This window comes from Anabrus simplex, chromosome 2 (assembly GCF_040414725.1).
Source record: "Anabrus simplex isolate iqAnaSimp1 chromosome 2, ASM4041472v1, whole genome shotgun sequence".
Lineage (NCBI taxonomy): Eukaryota > Metazoa > Arthropoda > Insecta > Orthoptera > Tettigoniidae > Anabrus > Anabrus simplex.
Genome location: NC_090266.1, coordinates 1,065,260,831 through 1,065,280,398, shown reverse-complemented (window position 1 = coordinate 1,065,280,398; position 19,568 = coordinate 1,065,260,831). Strand labels below are relative to the sequence as shown.

General features: G+C 39.6%; 1 protein-coding gene across 3 annotated transcripts in view; it reads left to right on the top strand.

Moving 5' to 3' along the window:
- The window catches only part of br (broad-complex core protein), a 677,309-nt gene that overhangs the window by 483,337 nt on the left and 174,404 nt on the right, over positions 1-19,568 (top strand). The window contains exon 6 of one of the 3 annotated variants that reach the window (XM_068226392.1): positions 18,397-19,086. The exons of the other annotated variants lie outside the window; for them this stretch is intronic. Coding sequence (XP_068082493.1) covers positions 18,397-18,656 — 260 coding nt within the window. The 3' untranslated portion in view covers positions 18,657-19,086. Of the gene's footprint in view, positions 1-18,396; positions 19,087-19,568 lie in introns of those variants that run through there. 3 annotated transcript variants of the gene reach the window in all.

The following is a 19,568-nucleotide window of genomic DNA, read 5'->3' as shown; positions in this document are numbered from 1 at the left end:
ATTAATTGATTGATTGATTGATTGATTGATTGATTGATTGATTGATTGATTGATTGATTGATTGATTGGTGTATGCAAATATACAGGCGTTAGCCCAATTACAATATTTGCTCGTAACTTCTAATCTTATTAAACACAATTAGGAAAATACAAGAAACAAAATAGAGTATGAAATAAAGAGTTACATGACTACAGTATAATAGCATTATTAAAGATACACATCATGGGCGTCTGCAGGATCTTTTCCATGGGGGGAGCACATTAACACTTTTCCAGATCAACTTTCCTGCTATAAACAAGGTATATTAGTTCGTTTCATTACCTGCCTAGATGATGATGACACGCAACTACCTGCACACCCCCCTCCTTCCCCTACCACTTTCGTTGCATTTCTTACTTGCTTCGTTAAATTCAGCACTTCGTTGCTCGAAAACCATGGCCTACTTTATTTTCCAATATATTTACCACAAAAATTTGTGTTTCCTCCTCTGTGTTTCATTGTCAAAAGGTTCAGTTCTTAAAATGGTTACAAATCAGATAATGATCATGTATTTCCAAAAATTAGAAATCAAGCAGTTCATTAAAATAGTAACGGTAACACAGTTGGCCGATTTTCTAAACATACACATACATACATTATCATTATAGACTGTTATGCCTTTCAGCGTTCAGTCTGCAAGCCTCTGTGAATTTACTAAACGTCGCAACAATCCTCGATTTGCAACTAGTGTTGTGGCCTCATTTAGTTCTATACCTCTTATCTTTAAATCGTTAGAAACCGAGTCTAACCATCGTCGTCTTGGTCTCCTACTTCTCTTACCTCCATAGCAGAGTCCATTATTCTCCAAGGTAACCTATCCTCCTCCATTCGAAACTGGATATATTTTGAGATAACTTTGAGTCACTATGTTAAACTAGAATTATCCCTTTCGTCGCCGTAAGACCTATCTGTGTCGGTGCGACGTAAAACTAGCACAAAAAAAAAGAATTATCCCTAAAACACAACCTGGCTTATTTGAATAGCGCACACAATGGAATAATTTGTCAGTTACTTAAAACTAATGTTTCCAAATGTTTAAAAAAAATCTAGTTCTATGCTCCCCGTTACAGTGAAACGCGACGTTTTTCCTCTTCTTCACAGCCAATCTTGAATTTCTTTCAGTGGTCTTGTTAGAATAATGAAACACTTGTACGAAGTGACAAACTTTGTAATGTTCATTTTATTTCCCCCACACAGTTTGACGGCAGTGGTAAAAAGCACTGGCTAGGCAAATGTTCTGTCTACTTGAAATGAGAAGGAAGAAAGCACGAATCATAAAACTCTGCTGACTTAGCAGCGTTGCGAATATGAAGTCTTAGTTTTGCAATATTTCCAGTACACACATTCATGAAATCAAAGCATATATATTACTTGACAAATATTATCCATTATTTTTATATAATGGACGTAAATCACGCATAAACCTGACAAAAATTGTATAAATGATAAAATTACATTATATGTCCTTGAACATCGGAATCGGGTAAGAGAACTTGCACTCTTCTAGGAGCTTCTCTAGAAAAGCGTGTGAGAGCGGTTTTAATTCTCTTCTGTTCTTCCTCTGCCACTCTTTCACGGTGCAAAGACAGCATGCAAAGCCCACTAAGTCGATCGTTTGTCATTGTTGATCCAAACTAATATTTCACCGTACGAAGCGTGCTGAAACTCATCTGCACTGTGCACGTTGTCGTGGGCAGGGAAATACAAATTTCTAAAACAACATCTACTCTTGGATAAAAATCCTTACTTTCTTTCAAAAGTTCCAGGAAATTCATATTTGGTTTACAGTCCTTGGTTTGCCACACGTCATACCACAATTCTGCGTCCACTATTAACCTGTCTATTATATATATATATATATATATATTACAAACAACTTTCATGGAATGCAAAAAGTCATCCTTTCTTAATGTTTTCATAACACAAGGATGGAGAGAATACAGCATCAGTATGGTCTTGTTTTGTTATCCAAAACGCGATTGTAGAGGCTGTATCAGTGAGTCCATGTAGGGAATGTAAATTGAAACTGTGTAATAGTCCTCAGCCCTAGTTTCACTGTAGTTCGCCCTGTGACGCGGTTTGGCAGCGAGGCGAGGGAGCGGTATTTCAAATCCAGTATTAGAAGCTGTGTCCTCAGTATCTACCATTATTCTTTCAAAGTGGGTATTGCGTGTGATCGTTGTTTTTTATAAAGGTCCAGAAGCAACAAGATATATTCTCTTAATTTTGAACAGCTCCGGTCCTTCCGCTTGAAGGGAGTTTGTTACGGGTTCTAAAATTCCACTGTATTTCGCTATTACGTGCATTGCAACAATAAAGGCCATGTTCGATGCTAAACAGTGAAGGATGTGCACGTTGTCGAGTCTTGGAATTGAAACTTCTGCAGTTATAAATATTTTTGAGAGCCTTCATGATACTGGAAAAGTTTTCTGAAAATATCCTGGTTCTTTTGTACTTTGAGGACTATCTTGTTTCACAGAAAAAGAGGCAAGTTGCAGATCTGCTTCCTTCGGAGTGGACTTTCACGGAAAAAAAAGTAAATTATTTCCTTCATAGTACCTGCCGCATTATTCACAACAGAGAGTTCATTGAGGTCGTTTATTACCAGGTTAAGTTTATGACTAGCACAGTGACATAAAATAGCCTTTTGGTACCTACCTTGTATTAATTTTGCAACTCCACCTTCACGTCCTGCCATAGTAGCACAACCGTCGTATCCTTGACCACATAGTTAGGTTAAATCCACACAAGAGTCTGTTAAAAAATGTAAAATTCAGTTTGCGACTGACTTGGCATTCATTTCTTCCAAAGGCTGAAACCCAAGGAATTCTTCACATACTTTCAAATCATCACTAGATGTATTCGTGACGAACTGAATTCCAATAGACAGCTGCTCGGATCCAAATATCTCAGCTGTCTCGTCAGCAATAACAGAGAAGGCACTGCATGAATTTGCTTCCGTAACCAGTATCTCTCGTAATTCCTGTTCACAAAATCTTATCATTTCATTTTGAATTCGATGAGAGGTGTACTTGGCATTTTTTTGCAGTATTTGAGAGGTTTTCTTGTAGTAGAGCATCTCCCGCCTCCAGGCGGAATTGCTGTAAATCATGGACAATTCCGCTGTCTGACGTTTTCCCTCGAAATGAAATATCTTGAGTGTCACAGAAAATGGTAGTTGAAATTTGTTCCAGCTTCTTTCTGTTTTGTTCAGTCTGATGGTGGAGCCTACTATTGATTTGATCAGCTACCGTGAGTTGCCTTCCTTTATAGATATCCACAAAGATTTCGCCTTTTGTGATGATTCTCTATGCCAGTTTGATTTTATATTATGGTCTGCCGGGAATCGAACCCGGGACCCCTGTGACCGAAGCCAGCACGCTAACCATTTAGCCATGGAGTCAGGCATCAATGAACTATTATACGGTGATTCGATTGTTCGATTGTAGATGATTTAACACTACAAGCTAAGAACCTGCTGTACAACAACAGTGGCAGGCTGCTGTTCTATTATAGCAACCGTCACTTTGTTCACAAGAAATTAGCTACCGTATTATTTCACGCCTTAAAAATAACAATATACAGCATTTCGCAGCACAAACATGAAACGGCGTAAAGTTAGGTGAGAGCTTTTTAAGCACGATCTTACGGCACTAATGTCTTACCAGTTTACAAACACGACCTTGGTTTAGGGGTTGAGCTTCGCTAGAAGTGTGGTAATGTATAAAAATATATCCAGAACGCGCTTTCCCTTGTGGCCACTGCCGAGGGCAAATTCCTAAGGACCGGGCTAGTTGGACGTGCGGTTAGGGGCGCGCAGCTGTGAGCTTGCATGCAGGAGATAGTGGGTTCGAGCACCACTGTCGGCAGCCCTGAAGATGGTTTTCCGTGGTTTCCCATTTTCACACCAGGCAAATGCTGGAGATGTACCTTACTTAAGGCTACGGCCACTTCCTTCCCACTCCTAGACCTTTCCTATCCCATCTCGCCGTAAGACCTCTCTGTGTCGGTGCGACGTAAAGCAAGTTGTAAAAAAAACAAAAAAAATCCTAAGTTACCGTACGAGGGGTGGCAAAAGTAGGTAGTCACCACCCATGATGATGATGATGATGATGATGATGATAATTAATAATTTCGTATGGCTATTTCTAACCGGGTGCAGCCCTTGTAAGGCAGACCTTCCGATGAGGGTAGGCGGCATCTGCCATGTGTAGGTAACTGCGTGTTATTGTGATGGACAGTGTTTTGTGTGGTGTGTGAGTTGCAGGGATGTGGGGACAGCACAAACACACAGCCCCCGAGCCATTGGAATTAACCAATTATGGTTAAAATCCCCGACCCGGCCGGGATTCGAACCCGGGACCCTCTGAACCGAAGGCCAGTACACTGACCATTCAGCCAACGAGTCGGACATGATGATGATGATGATGATGATGATGATGATGATTAGTGTAATGGAAACACTTAAAACGAGGGTAGGCGTAACCATATTGGAAACTGAAGCAATGTTTCCATTAGTAGACTAATGTATGACATTTTAGAACATTTTTCTTTAATATAAAAACCAATATAACGTAAGCAGCATTACATTGTTTACAGAAATTTCCGGTTATAACAGGTGTTAGATGACTGTCAGTAACTTTAATTTAAGCCCTTGCGGGCGCCCATGATAAAGAACACAATAAATAAAGAACAAAAACAGGCACAGCTAATTATGTGTAATAAATGCTTACAAGATTCCAAAAAGTCGGATTTCTTATTTTGAAATAACTCTATATTCAGAGGATGTAATGTATTATACAGCTACATCATTCTGTATAAGGGTGAATTTACATGTTTGTGTTAACTCCGCAGGAAAAACAAATTCCTAAATTTACCTACCGGTTTTCTAGGTGCATATAATAGGAGTTCACAAGTTAGATCAATACTGTCTATTTCATTGTTAACTAACTTATAGAGAAGCGTCATCGACTGACATTTTTTTCTGATATCAAGCCTTTCTAAATCAAACTTTTCAATCACCTTATGATGTAGTAAATATTTAGGATATTCTCCTCTTTGCCTGAAGTGCATATATTTCAAGAACTTTTCTGAATCCTTTTTATGAAATCTGTATGTAATTTTGTTGATGGATTCCAGATATTATCGAACTTATGCAACATACAAACAAAATAAATACTTATTACTTAGCCTATACGAATTTCTCATTATAAACCCAAGGCTCCTGTATGCCTTATTGACAACATTTCCAATATGAGTAGTGAAACTTAAATCACTATTACTCCTAAATCGTTAATTTCATTTACTTGTTCCAATTAGGTATCATTAATTGAGTACGTGTTTCAACACGATTGTGTGTGTTTCTCTTAGCCATGTTGTAATATTTTATGTTTTTTCACACTAGTTTTAAGCCTATTTGATTTTCTAAATGTAAATGTTTCTTAGGGTACCATATATTTTAAGGACACTAGGTTCTGGGCCCTGAGCTAACTTTAGGCTAAGATTTATTTTCGGCTGATGATGCTTACGACAGTTAAGCGAAACATGTCCCATCTTACAACGCCTGTTGTAATGTTTATTTCCTAAATATAAGGAAAGTTAAGTATTGGAAAGGCGGTGTTAACTATTATTCTTATTTTAAAGTTCATAATCTGATGTCCAGTACGGTCTACAATGAGATTTATTACTTGTATTTGAAGGGTAATTTGTTAAATTTGCTCCATTTCAAACAAGAGATTTAAATCAATACGTAGTTCTGAACAATCATGCACATTCGAAATTGATTTATATAATTTAATATCGTCAGCAAGGCATAATACTTTTGAAAACCGAATTTTGCTAGGAATATCGTTTACAAAAGCCCCCGAGGCTCAGGCAGCAGCGCGCCGGCTCTCACCGCTGGGTCCCGCGGTTTAAATCCCGCTCACTCCATGTGAGATTTGTGATAGACAAAGCGGAAGCGGGCCAGGTTTTTCTCCGGGTACTCCGGTTTTCCCTGCCATCGTTCATTCCAGCAACACTCTCCATTAACATTTCATTCCATCTGTCAGTCATTTATAATTTCCCCAGGGGAGTGCGACAGGCTTCGGCGGCCGGCACATTTCCTATCCCTCCGGTAGATGGGGGCTTCATTCATTCATTCATTCATTCATTCATTCCATTCCATTCCATTCCTGACCCGATCAAATGACTGTAAACAGGCTGTGAATTTTCATTTTCATATCGTTTACAAACAAGAGAAACAGCAAAGGACCTAAATTAGAACCTTGTTGTACTACAGATTGTGCAACGTAATTATAAGAAAACATCATATGTTCGATTGAATATCTAAATAACAGCTTGGCGTTTGTACTTCCCCTTGACAATTCATATGCAGTTCCTTTTATTTCTGGTATGGTGAAGTCATCTAGAATTATTATATTACTATCTTGAAATAATGACTTCTATGCTTCAAATACGAAACCAGAAGAGCCATAAGAAACTTATGTAAATTATAATCCATTGAAAAAAAATTTCCGCTGTCTAACGTTTTCCCTCGAAGTGAAATATCATGGGTATCACAGAAAATGGTAGATGACAAAATTTGTTCCGGGTCACTCTATGTGTGTAAACAAAACGGTGGACGGACAGTTTTCTCTCCGGAAACAATTATCAACGCTACTACCATTGATGAGTTTGCACGACGTAGGTTGTGTAGACCTCGAAACAGCCTACAGATCAAGGTAAAAATTCCGTAGCCCTAGCCCGTTGTTGAATGTAAATATTTCCAAGTAATATTTCAACTGCTTCTTATATCATTAAATTACTGCCTAGCTCCATGGCTAAATGGTTAGCGTGCTGGCCTTTGGTCACAAGGGGTCCCGGGTTCGATTCCCGGCAGGGTCGGAAATTTTAACCATCATTTGTTAATTTCGCTGGCACGGAGGCTGGGTGTATGTGTCGTCTTCATCATCATTTCATCCTCATCACGACGCGCAGGTCGCCTACAGGAGTCAAATCAAAAGACCTGCACCTGGCGAGCCGAACTTGTCCTCGGACACTCCCGGCACTAAAAGCCATACGCCATTTCATTTCATTATAATCCATTAATATACTGACTACACAATCGTGATCTACTTTGTCAAAAGCGCTTTGAAAATCAGTATAAATAGCGTCTACTTGGGAGCGATTATCAATCTCATTAGATACATACTGTACAAAGTTACATAAATTGGTTACTGTGGATTTCTTCGGCATAAAACCATGCTGATTGCATGGTATAATTAATTTGACTCGATTAAAAATTTTGAACATATACAATTTTAGCTGGAGACGATAGAACTGTAACTGGTCTGTAGTTATCTATTAACTGTTTCTTCCCAGATTTATAAATTGGAGTAACTTTGGCATAGGCCTATTTCCATTGTTTGGGAAAGGTAGAACTAGTTAAGATAAGATTTAATAATATCTGGAGAGGTTCAATTAATATTTCCCTACAAGCCTTATATATAATTAATTATAAGGAGGTATCCCATCGGGTTCCGCAGACTTTTTTAGGTACCGAGCTCGATAGCTGCAGTCGCTTAAGTGCGGCCAGTATCCAGTATTCGGGAGATAGTAGGTTCGAATCCCACTGTCGGCAGCCCTGAAAATGGTTTTCCGTGGTTTCCCATTTTCACACCAGGCAAATGCTGGGGCTGTACCTTAATTAAGGCCACGGCCGCTTCTTTCCCACTCCTAGCCCTTTCCTGTCCCATCGTCGCCATAAGACCTATCTGTGTCGGTGCGACGTAAAGCAACTAGCAAAAAAAAAAAAAAAGACTTCTTAGGTTTCAGATTCCCTATAGCTCTATCTATTTCTTCGGCCTTTATACATTTGATCTGTAAATTATTTTGTATTTTTGATTCTATACCTATTTTTATCGACTGATAACGAGCTTCATCTTTTGAATGTACTGATTGAAAATAAGCGACAAGGGTATTTGCTGTATCTTCATTTTTAATGTACGATTTCCTATTGTATTCCATTTACACATTGTATATATTATGCTTTCCTTTATTTTTAACGAAATTCCAAAAATTGCTTTCATTACTATTTATTTCAATGTCAATACGATTAATATAGTCATTAAACGCTATCTTTATATCATGTTTGATTTTCGACCTAAGTGCTTTAAAGTGAGTCAAGTTGTATTCTGACAGATCTTTCTGAACTTATCCTTTAACTTAAGGTTCATAATGATATATTTTGTAAACCATACATGATACCTACGCTTATAAGTTTTTACTTTGGGAATACATTCATCAAGTGGAGTAAATTTTGTCATAGAAGACACGAACAGCTTCATCAACATTTTGACCCTTCATTCCCCGCCCCATTCGCAAGTTCTCAAAAGAAGATACAATTTCAAAAAAGTCAGCCTTTTGAAATTATAATTTCTTTTCTCATTTACTTTAAAGAACCAAAAAACCAAATCCAGTGTAGTATCATTAATAATCCTGACATCGTTCATTGACTCCATATTTAACAGATTTAAAAATCTGGAAAACAGATTGGCTTTTATACTTCCCCTTGACAATTCATACGCAGTTCCTTTTATTTCTGGTATGTTGAAGTCACCTATAATTAATATATTACCATCTTGAAATAATGAGACGTAGCGTTAGGTTTGGTAAAAAAAAACTGTATATAAGTTTCTAAGTTACTGTTAGGTGGAAAATATATAACACATATGTCGTATTTCTTTTTATTATCGATTACTTTAAGCCACAGTGATGCATTTCCTGATTTCAAACTATTTACCCGATCAGAACATAATGTAGATTTAATGCTCACTAGAACTCATCCACCAGCGTTTTTGTTAGTGACAAGTAAGTCTCTATCTTTTCTGTAAACTACGTATCGATCGTCAAATATTTCAAAGTCATAAATTCCATCTGTCAACCATGTTTCAGTTAATGCAATGATATCGAAATTACTAAGTAATGTATTATCAAACAGTATACCAGTTTTTGTTCTAAACCCTCTTACATTTTGATAGTAAATATCTAATGTTATTTTGACAGTCCCTTATTAGGTCAACAATGTTGTGCAGCGTGAATTCCTACCTGAGGATCAGATTGTGAACCACTGGTATTATCTCGCAATCTTCAGACGTTTGAGAGAAAATATTGGGAAAAAATTGCCAGGCTTGTGGAGGAGCAACTTCTAGAGCCTCCACCGCGACAGTGCCGGCTCACACATCGCTGTTGATTAATGAATTGTTGCTAAACACGAAGACAACTGTGCTTCCACACCCACCCTTCCTACCCGGCAGACTCGCTTCTACTCCCCAAATTGAAATTTACCCTGAAAGGACGAAGGATTTTTTTTTTAAGAAGTGGAATTGCGCGTGATCCCCCCAAACTACCTACCAGGACTGCTTCCATAAGTGGAAACCGCTTTGGGAGCGTTGATTGATAGAGGAGAGTACTTCGAAGGAGACCAAACTAACTTGGTTGCAATTAAACTCCCTCAAAGCGTGATATTCGAAGTTCGTTTAAACAGCATTTTGAACAGACCTTGTACTTAGTATAGTTACAAAGTATTATCAAACTACATAGTCCCTGTCGGCCACGATGTCCTAGTCACTTTGCATAAAATAACAACAGAGTCTTTGTACCCGACGAATGTTGATACTAAATGCATCCCGGAACGTCGCAGAGAGGGGTAGTCGTCCTTTAACTAGATACAGCTGGGAATAAAATCAAGCCCAAGTGCGTGTATTTCAAAACAATGATAGATCACTGTAGATCTTCATCACTGTAAACATTGTTTTGTAAACGTAATATTTAAGAAGGCAATCAACAAAACAAGTACGTACAGTACCAGTAAATATTTCTTTATAAGAAAACTTATTAGTTTGCCTTGTGACCTTGTGACGATGACATTATATGGAACTTCTTTTTGTTTTGACACATCTAGGAATTCTAGGAATTATTTCCTAACGAGTGTTTCTAAATACGTGCACAACCGGGAACAAAAGTTTTTATCGTGCTATTTTCAGTTTGAAATAGTAACTACTTCCTGAAACTTTAGCAATTTCATGAAGTAGTGCACTGTTCACCCTATTTTGTCAGTTATGACACACAATGTTGTCAATCCACGTGCGTGGATTTCTCGTAAGACATCTTTACACACTGTTAAATCTGATCTTGTAAGGTTTTTTAACCAGAATAAATCTTATTACCTATTTGAAATGACCAAAAGTGGACTTAGTATTAACAAATTCATTCGAAATTAAATAACAAATAAGATAAATACCAGGGGTTATATACATGTAGAATAAATTCCGTGTCACTTGTAATGTTCTTGCCAGGTTGTCAACAGAGAATCTAGACTTCTAGAGCTCACTCCTTCAGTATACATTTCAGTTTGGTTTAAAATGGATGATATGGAATGAAGATGTCAATTTCGTGCAGGGCATTGGCTGTTGTGGGTAGACAATAGAGTATGGAGCGTTGCTAGAGTGTTACGCGCACACGGGAAATATGGAATAGTGATCGTACGTGGATAAACTTGTAACGGGAGGTGGGGTAACAAAGATGTGCACTTAGGGGAACCATTGACAATTCTGTGAAGAAAGTGGAGATCAGCGTACTGTAGACGTTTACTCAGGTCCAAGATGTTGAAGTATGATAAAATTTGGTTAGCAGTATACTGTCGGGGTTACAGGTTTTCATAGTGTACTCAAAGAATGAGATTACGCGGTTCATTTTATTGGCATTTGTGGGGGAAGCTGAAGACCAGATGGGGGAGCAGAAATCCGTGATCGGAAGAACATAAGTACAGAAGTATAAATTAAGAGCGTTTAAGTCACGAATTTCAGTAAATCTGAACAAAAGTCCAAGAGACCTCATAGTACGGGATTTAACTTTGTCTATATGAAGTCAGAAATTAAGTTTGCTAGCATGAATTATTCCAAGAACTTTGACCTGAGTAACAGCCTTCAGTGGATTGCCGTTGATTTCATACATGTGAGTAGCCTCACGTTGACTTAGGCAGCTCGACATTTTAACACATTGTCGGCATTAATTTTCAGTTTCCATCTAGTTACCCAGTCGTAGCACAAGTTTGTCCAGCTCCATGGCTAAATGGTTAGCGTGCTGGCCTTTGTTCACAGTGGTTCCGTGTTCGATTCCCGGCAGGGTCGGGAATTTCAACCATAATTGGTTAATTCCGCTGACATGGTGGCTGGGTGTGGTGTACGTGTCGTCTTCATCATCATTTCATCTTCATCATGACGCACAGGTCGCCTACGGGAATCAAATCAAAAGACCTGCATTTGGCGAGCCGAACTTGTCCGCGGGCACTCCCGGCACTAAAAGCCGTACGCCATTTCAAGTCAGCACAAGTCAAAAGCATTTTGAATGCTATTACAATCACAATTATAATTTTTTTTAGAATATCTGCGTATAACAGTATGGAACATGGGGTGCCTTTTCATTCATCTGTGGGGTCATCTACAAAGAGAGAAAACAGTACAGATGATAGAATTCCTCCTTGTGGGACGCCAGACGAGGCATTTAGCCATGCGGAGATAAAACCAGGAAGTACGACCCGCTATTGACGATTGAGAATATAGTTTGTGTTATGAGAGTTAAAAGATTGCCATGAGTAGTATATCTGTGGGGCAGTTTGTATAGGAGCTATTTATGGAGTTAAATGCTTCAACCAGGCCATTGTCAGTTACATCCAGCTGCGTCTTGTTAGCGATGGCAGAGGTAGCATGTTGGTTGAAGACAGATTGGTTAGGCACGATTTGCCCTCTATAAAACCGCGTTGTTCGTCTGACAAGAGATGGGCTGTGAAAAATATCAGGCGGGAATGTAAAATTATTTTGATGACTGCTGAAAAAAATAGATGTGATCGAAATAGGCCTGTATGAGGAGGGGTTATATCTGTCACCGGGTTTATGAATGGGTATTACATACGTCTGTTTCCAAGCGTTAGGAAAAGATCCAGAATTAAAGCAATGATTGAGAGTAGGAGAGAGGGATAGAAGCATAAAGAAGATGCAGTATTTTTTGACAAAGATTAGACTTAATTCATCAGGGTCAGTGTTTATAGAAGTCGGAAAATCAAGAAGAATATTAAGAACCTCATCAGGCGATGTTGTGATATTTGCTAATGAATGACAACATCCTTCTTGTACCGGTGGAAAGATAAGTTCAGAATCAGCTAGAATTTTGGAAAATGTTGAGTGAAAGTATGTATTGAAGTGGTGTGATGTCATTTCGTAAATTAAATAATAATGTTATTTGCTTTAAGTCCCACTAACACTTTTACGGTTTTCGGAGATGCCGAGGTGCCGGAATTTAATCCCGCAAGAGTTCTTTTACGTGGCAGTAAATCTACCGACACGATGCTGACGTATTTGAACACCTTCAAATACCACCGGACTGAGCCAGGATTGAACGTGCCAAGTTGGGGTCAGAAGGCCAGCACCTCTACCATCTGAGCCACTCAGCCCGACGACGTCATTTCGTATGGAATTGGTATATTGTTTTCGTTCATATTAACTGGAATTCTAGTTCATTTCCGTGAAGATATGAGGGTCCAAAATCGTTCAGGGTCGTTCTTAAATTTCCTGTCAGTGCTGCTTTATGACTGCTGTAATCCTGTTTGAGATGTTGTTTTGAGAGACTGCAAGGATGATGAAATGCATTATGGATGTGAGGATTTTGGTTGGTTTTCCAGAGTCCAAGTGCGCTGCTTGTCCTGGAGAATTAATTTAGTAGAATTTTTAATCCACACATGAAGCCATTCGACTGAGGTTTGGTGAATAGTACGTGGTCTTTAATTGTAGCGAACAGGATGACGTAGAAGGTAGTCACGGAGCAGTTGATGTTACCAGGTGATAGGAAAGCCGCCCAAGGTAGTAAACGAAGGTCTTTGTTAATTGCATTCCAGGTGGACTTCCCCAAAATGGAACCTGTCGACCAGCTGACGGAGAAGGCCTATTCTGTTGCAGTGTAGGGGTGAAGGTGGATCCGTCCGTTGGGTCATGGTCAGATGAAAATAGTTGCGGCCGACCGTTACACTGACGTCCCTAAGGCTGGAGAAACCTAGGTCCAAAGTCGCATTTTTCCTGGCGGGTTTCATGTTGATAGGGGTGCAGACCATTTACAATGTTCGATGAAATGTGAGTGTCCAGGGGACAGTTTGTAGTACCTGTAGTGCTTGATGTCCATTTGATAGAGGTGTTGAAATCGCCAATAAGAATTATTTCTTTGTGGTTGTTATGGGCTAAGATAGTGGAGCGGAAGCATTCTTCTACTATATTGAGATTGCTGGAAGGTGGTTTGTAAAAACTGCCGAGAAGTATATTTTTAGGACTAACGGCTATTTCTGTCCATATGATCTCGCAGTTAGTATCGAGATCTGTCCTATGTTTTGCCTTTAACCTGTTCTTGGCGGCAATGAATAAATATATAGATAGATAATGTCTATTAGCGTAGCTTAGGTCATTAGGCCTTCTCTTACACTAAACCAATTATTAACCATTAGAGTGATTATTAATGCCACCACGCTTTGGTCTGCCATGTTGTGGTCTGTCCTGGCGAAATATTTGAAAGTCTTCGCCGAAACATACACTCCCTGAAAAAAAGGTTAAGCACCCGGAATGAGTGTTTGAAAGTGAATGAAAGTACATATGCTGAAATACGATGTGCCTTTATTGGACTGATTACAATATGGGATGAAAGAGAAAAGGGCGTTGGCAGTTACAAGTGGAATGTTGGCGCCAGGTCAGTAGGGTGTCGCACCACCTCTGGCCAGTTAGGAATTGTGTCAAACAGCCCTTGGATCCGCTCCTGAGAAAAGTCCGTCCACAGTTGTTGCAGCTGTCCCTCCAGATCCCGCAGGTTGGTACTGGGACGGAGTCTCCTTCCGATGTCATCTCACACGTGTTCAATGATGGAGAGGTCCGGGGATCTTGCTGGCCACAGGACCTCAGCATGCTCTAGGCAGTACATAGACACACGTGTTGTGTGTGGACGTGCATTATCTTGTTGGAACACTGCCCCCAGAGTGCTGTGCCATAAGGGGTAGGACGTGCGGACGCAAAATGTCTGTGACGTATCGCTGTGCCGTCAGAGTCTGCCGAAGTACTATTAGAGGTGACCTGAACGGATATCCCATGGCTCTTCACACCATGATGCCAGGTATTACGCCTGTGTGTCTCTCCATAATATGGATAGGATCTGCCCACGACACCGCCAAACACTCACACGACGCCAATCGTTCTCTGTCCATGCCTCCCGGGCAAGGCACCACTCCAAACGCCGGCGTAGGTGTTCTGGTGTCAATGGCAACCGACGCATGTGGTGGTAGCACCCCAATCCGGCGGATTCAAGTCGTCGAGACACTGTGCGGGAACTCGTAGGATGTTGTAGAGTCTCCAGTACATGTTGGCGGATGCCAAAGTTATGGGATCCCGCAATACTTGGCGCATCATACGATGGTCCTCCCTCGAGGTGGTGTTTCTTCGTCGACCCGAACCTGCACGACGTGTTTGCGTGTCCTCATATACCCACTGAGTCCAACATCGGACCATTACGACATCTGAGTGGCGTACATGCCTGGAAATTGCACGATATGACCAACCAGCCTCACGCAGTCCCACAATGCGTCCTCTTTCAAATGCTGTCAGTTGGTGGATAGGCTATCTAACGCGTCTGCGAGGCATCGCGGGTGCTTCATACTGTACGTGGTCCTCTCTGCACTTCTTGTTTAACTGTCTGACTCACGGCAGTTGACTGGTAACAACTTGTCAACAACAGGACGGTGCCGTCACGAATGCAATCTGGTGGGCGTTCTACACATTACAGACCCTTATAAATTTAATCATTTACTCACATATCAATGGTATGCATGTGTACCGAAATGGGATAATATTTGACCACTTCTTCTGGGGGCTTAACTTTTTTGTCAAGCAGTATATTTCTGGGCTCACTACTGTGTTGTTTAACGATGTTTCAGTGAACATCAACAGATCGAAGTTATTCGGCTCAGGTGCAAGCGTATGCATGTTAGATACCCTGTTTTTAAAACTTCGTACATTCTGGTAGTAGATGTTAAGTGGCCATTAATATCACCAGCTAGTGGGATAAGTGTAAGAAGTGAAGAAGTAGCAAAGACATGGTCGCGCTTATCTCGCTTAGCAGCTGCGCCGGAGTGGGGATAAGTTGGTCTAGCAGGAGCTTCAGCAAATAGCTTAATATGATAATAGTGGAAACTCTCCTCACTTTACACGCAGAGCAGCAGCGACAGCGCGTAGTGCTGCCATCTAGCGGCTCGAAGAGAACACTAACACAACGCGCTATTAAAACAGTACACAATTCGGATTCGAACCCAACGAAATACAGATTTTAAGATGTTTGCGTCGTTCTTGTAAATAATATAGGGAAGGAAAACGGTGGATGTTGATATGAAAGAACCAGTGATAAGAATAAAACTAATGTATTATCAAATTAAAACATTCGATCGTCATGTTATGACTAGGCCCTACAGTCTCCAGGAGTGAATCACACATGCAATGTTGAATTATTGGTTCTATTCACATGTGCCTTTATAAGGACTTTGAAAAACTTGTTAGTCAGTAATTTTATACAGCTGTTACATATGCCTTCACTACATTCATTCAATGACAAAAACCTGTCAGTTAATTTTCTTCCAATTCCGTGTGTGCTTTCCAACAAAAACTGACAAAAACTATCTTCAAATTTTCCTGTTATTTTAGCACCTAACCGAGCGAGTTGGCTGTGCGGTTATGGGCGCACGGCTGTGAGCTTGCATCCGGGAGATGGTGGGCTCGAACCCCCCTGTCGGCAGCCCTGAAGATGGTTTCCGTGGTTTCCCATTTTCACACCAGGCAAATGCTGGAGCTGTACCTTAATTAGGGCCACTGCCGCTTCCTTTCTACTCCTAGGCCTTTCCAATTCCATTGTCACCATAAGACCTATCTGTGTCGTTGTGACGTAAAGCAGAATTGTAAAAAAAAAAAAAATTAGCACCTAACTTTCCCCACAAATATTTGAAAACAACATTTTAGAATGATCATACTTCTTCATTTCTACGTGCAAATTTCTCATGCTATAATTATTATCATAAGATGACAATATATCGCTACACACAGCATTGGGAATCTTGCTACATGCCCAGTCCATGGCATAATGGTCTGCTTTTTCCTTTGCTCCTCAGAATTTCATCTGAATCTGCCCTTCTGCTGGTCACAGGCCACTGAGTACACCTAAAAATCGATTAAAAGCATGTGTAAATAATAACACTGTTTTAAAGAATGTGTTCACATTAATAAAAATAAATAAAGGCACGTAAACATTAACAGGTAGGCCTATACTCACAGCACTTTGTTGTTAGGAACTCTGTAAAATGACTTGTGATCACTTTTGTCTTCTGTAATTAAAACACACATACATAGCACAAATAACTCCTCTTCCAGCCATTTCCAAAATAGCGTTATGTAACAAGCACAGAACAATCTGAAATACAAATGAGACACTTCTAACATACACAGCTGACAGCAGTAACAAATGTAGTTAGCTCCTCGGACCCCTAGATGGCACGCAGAAACAGTGTAGCCCGTTTCTCGCAGAAGTTTCCACTATTATCATATTAAGCTAATTGACGTTTTGCAAAGCACCACTCTCATTGACAGATGGTGTAAAAAACTGTCACTCACACAAAAAGTTATAAACCAAACTAAAAAGATCACAGCAAACAATACTAATACATGGAAGAGACTAATAAAAGTAACGGAGCATCATAAGCGCATGGCGGCTTACCGGACGCCATCTTCTGAAATCACCCTTTACTCTTTGTAATATAGCTCAAGTTATTGTCTTGAAAATGTTTCATACACTCCGCTTATCTGTTCGTTGAAATCAGACAGTGTGCGGAATCGATCGAATCCACTTAATACGATCAGTGTCCTTAGACAATTGGAAACAACTTACGTATCGTTCTAATTTTACTAGCATATCGCAGTTGCTTACGCACCCTGGCGCAGCATATATATCTGGCATGATTATAAAATGTTCACATTACCCTTGATACCATAATAATGGGAACATCGGTACAAATATACAAACGTAGAGAGTCTTGCGTACATCATACGGCACTCTAATCAGCTGAATGGACAGGCTGCAGCGTTGCCGTATTTAGCACACAATCTGGCCATGACTATAGTCAGCCGTGATGATATACGGCAGTGTAATTCAGTGCACAAAGCCAGGTTCTAACAAATAGTACGGTAGTCGTGTCACTGAAATTGAGGATATTAGCTAAATGGTATTAGTTGAAAATGCAATTGAATACGTCGGGCTGAGTAGCTCGAACGGTAGAGCGCTGACCTTTTGAGCTCAGATTGATGGGTCCGATCCCGGCTTAGTTTCGTGGTATTTGAAGATGCTCAAATACGCCGACCTCGCGTCAGTAGGTTTACAGCCGCGTAAATTAATTCCTGTGAACAAAATTCTGGCATCGCGGCGTTCCCAAAAATCGTAAAAGTAGTTAGCAACACTTTATTGACATTTGAATAAGCGGTTGTCACCTATTTTTTTTTAAATATCGAAGTAATATTTTTCTTTGTGTACTAAGAATATTATATATAAAGTTGTTTCCCATGAAAATTAAAAAATACCTCTCTTGACTCGATGGCGCTTTGGTTTCACTTGTGTATTCGTGCGCCAAAAGAACGCAGTTAGTGAGTAGTTAGTTCTGTTTTATTTTTTCACGGTTGAAGTCCCCCTACTTATGGTTATTCTCTATCTGTCACTATTTGTGGCTCCCTCCCACCCAATTTCTACAGAGTGATAGTGGTCGTTCGACGTTTGAGAATAAAGGGTGACTGGAGCATAGATATGACCACCTTTCCTTCGAACGTGCTGCACATTCAAATGACGTTAAGAGTCGTCTTGTTAGCTCTCTGAAATAATTATAGCATTTATTCTGGGAGTTATCTGATTTTAAAAATAGAACACACAATCTCTTGTTTCATTTTGCTTTCATTCCTGCCTACATTTATCTACCGTTGATATGCTAAAACTATTTCTTCAAATATGTGTCTCTGTTGTGGCTATTAATAACAAGATTGAATTGTTCCATGTAAATTTAGTGTGTGCTGAGTTTAATCTTCATTGCCATGAAACATATGAGCAAAGTGTACTTGTGCTTATGCATTGATGACATGAGCTTACATTTTTCAAGAGTTTCTTTTATAATAAACCCTGTATTAAAAGAATAATATGGCCCCCAAGAGGCGAAGCTACGACAGAGAGTATAATGCGTGCTCTTTGTCTGTTCCCGGTGGGTGCAGATGATGGTCCCAGCTGCTCACTGCCTCTCCTCTTGCCTCAACAAGATGCCTCGTCATATGCATCGCCCATCGTCACATCAGCCCATCGTTGCGACATTTGCTGGAAAGTGCTCAGTACCAAGCTCACGCTAAAGAGGCACAAAGAACAGCAGCATGTACAACCTCTACATAAATCTGTGTGTACAGTGTGCAATAAAGTGTTCCGTACTTTGAACTCTCTTAATAATCATAAAAGCATCTACCACCGCAAATTAAAGTGAACTCTTTTTCTTTAACAAGTTGATAGTGAACGGAGCTCTACTTGGAAATAAATGAAGACTTTGCTATGGATTTACGTTTATATCAGATTGAGAAGAAGCCAGTGTAATTTTAATCGAAATCATAAGATATGCCCAATACATGACGCTCAACTGATTATTATACCATAACTTACTGTGTGTGAGGTAATAAAGATAAAGATAAAGATGATCATCAGAGATGCAAAGTGTAATGCAATGCACTATTTAATTGTATCTCATGTAACTGGGTGTTATTCTTGAAATTAGCATATATCTTTAAAAAAGCATTGACTGCATGTTCATAATTAAGTGCTGCCATTTTTTTCAACCTATGTAAATGTGGTGCGTTGGAAGTAATGTAAAATTATCATTTTGAAAGCTTGTATGATTCATCATAAATTATTCCAAACCATTTCTGTCGTATTGTATGATTTTTCTGTTTTGGTAGTTTTATTGCAGATCACGAGATTATTTCTTGTCCTGTTGTGATGGTGAATAATATTGCACAGGGCTAATTTTGTCTCCGAAGAACTTTGTAATGTTGTTCAGAGCAACTCTGGTTGCAGAAGAAAAGGTGTTACCAAAACAATTATCCCATAGTTTCTGTGTCCTTGCTTACACAAATGTTTATTTTCCGAGCTTTAAAATTATCCATCGTGTAGTAGAGTATTTATTTATTTGTAGAAAATGCGGGGTGCAATTAATTTCTGAAAATAATTATTTACTGCGTAATACGTTTATTCCCAGTGCCGCATAGAGGAGATAAACGAGTTATCCTACCGTATATACACTGACTGACAGTGACAATGCAACACCAAGGAGGAGTGGTTCGAAAGGGATGAAAGTTGGGGGAAAAACAGAGACGGCACGGATGAATAATTGATGTTTATTTCA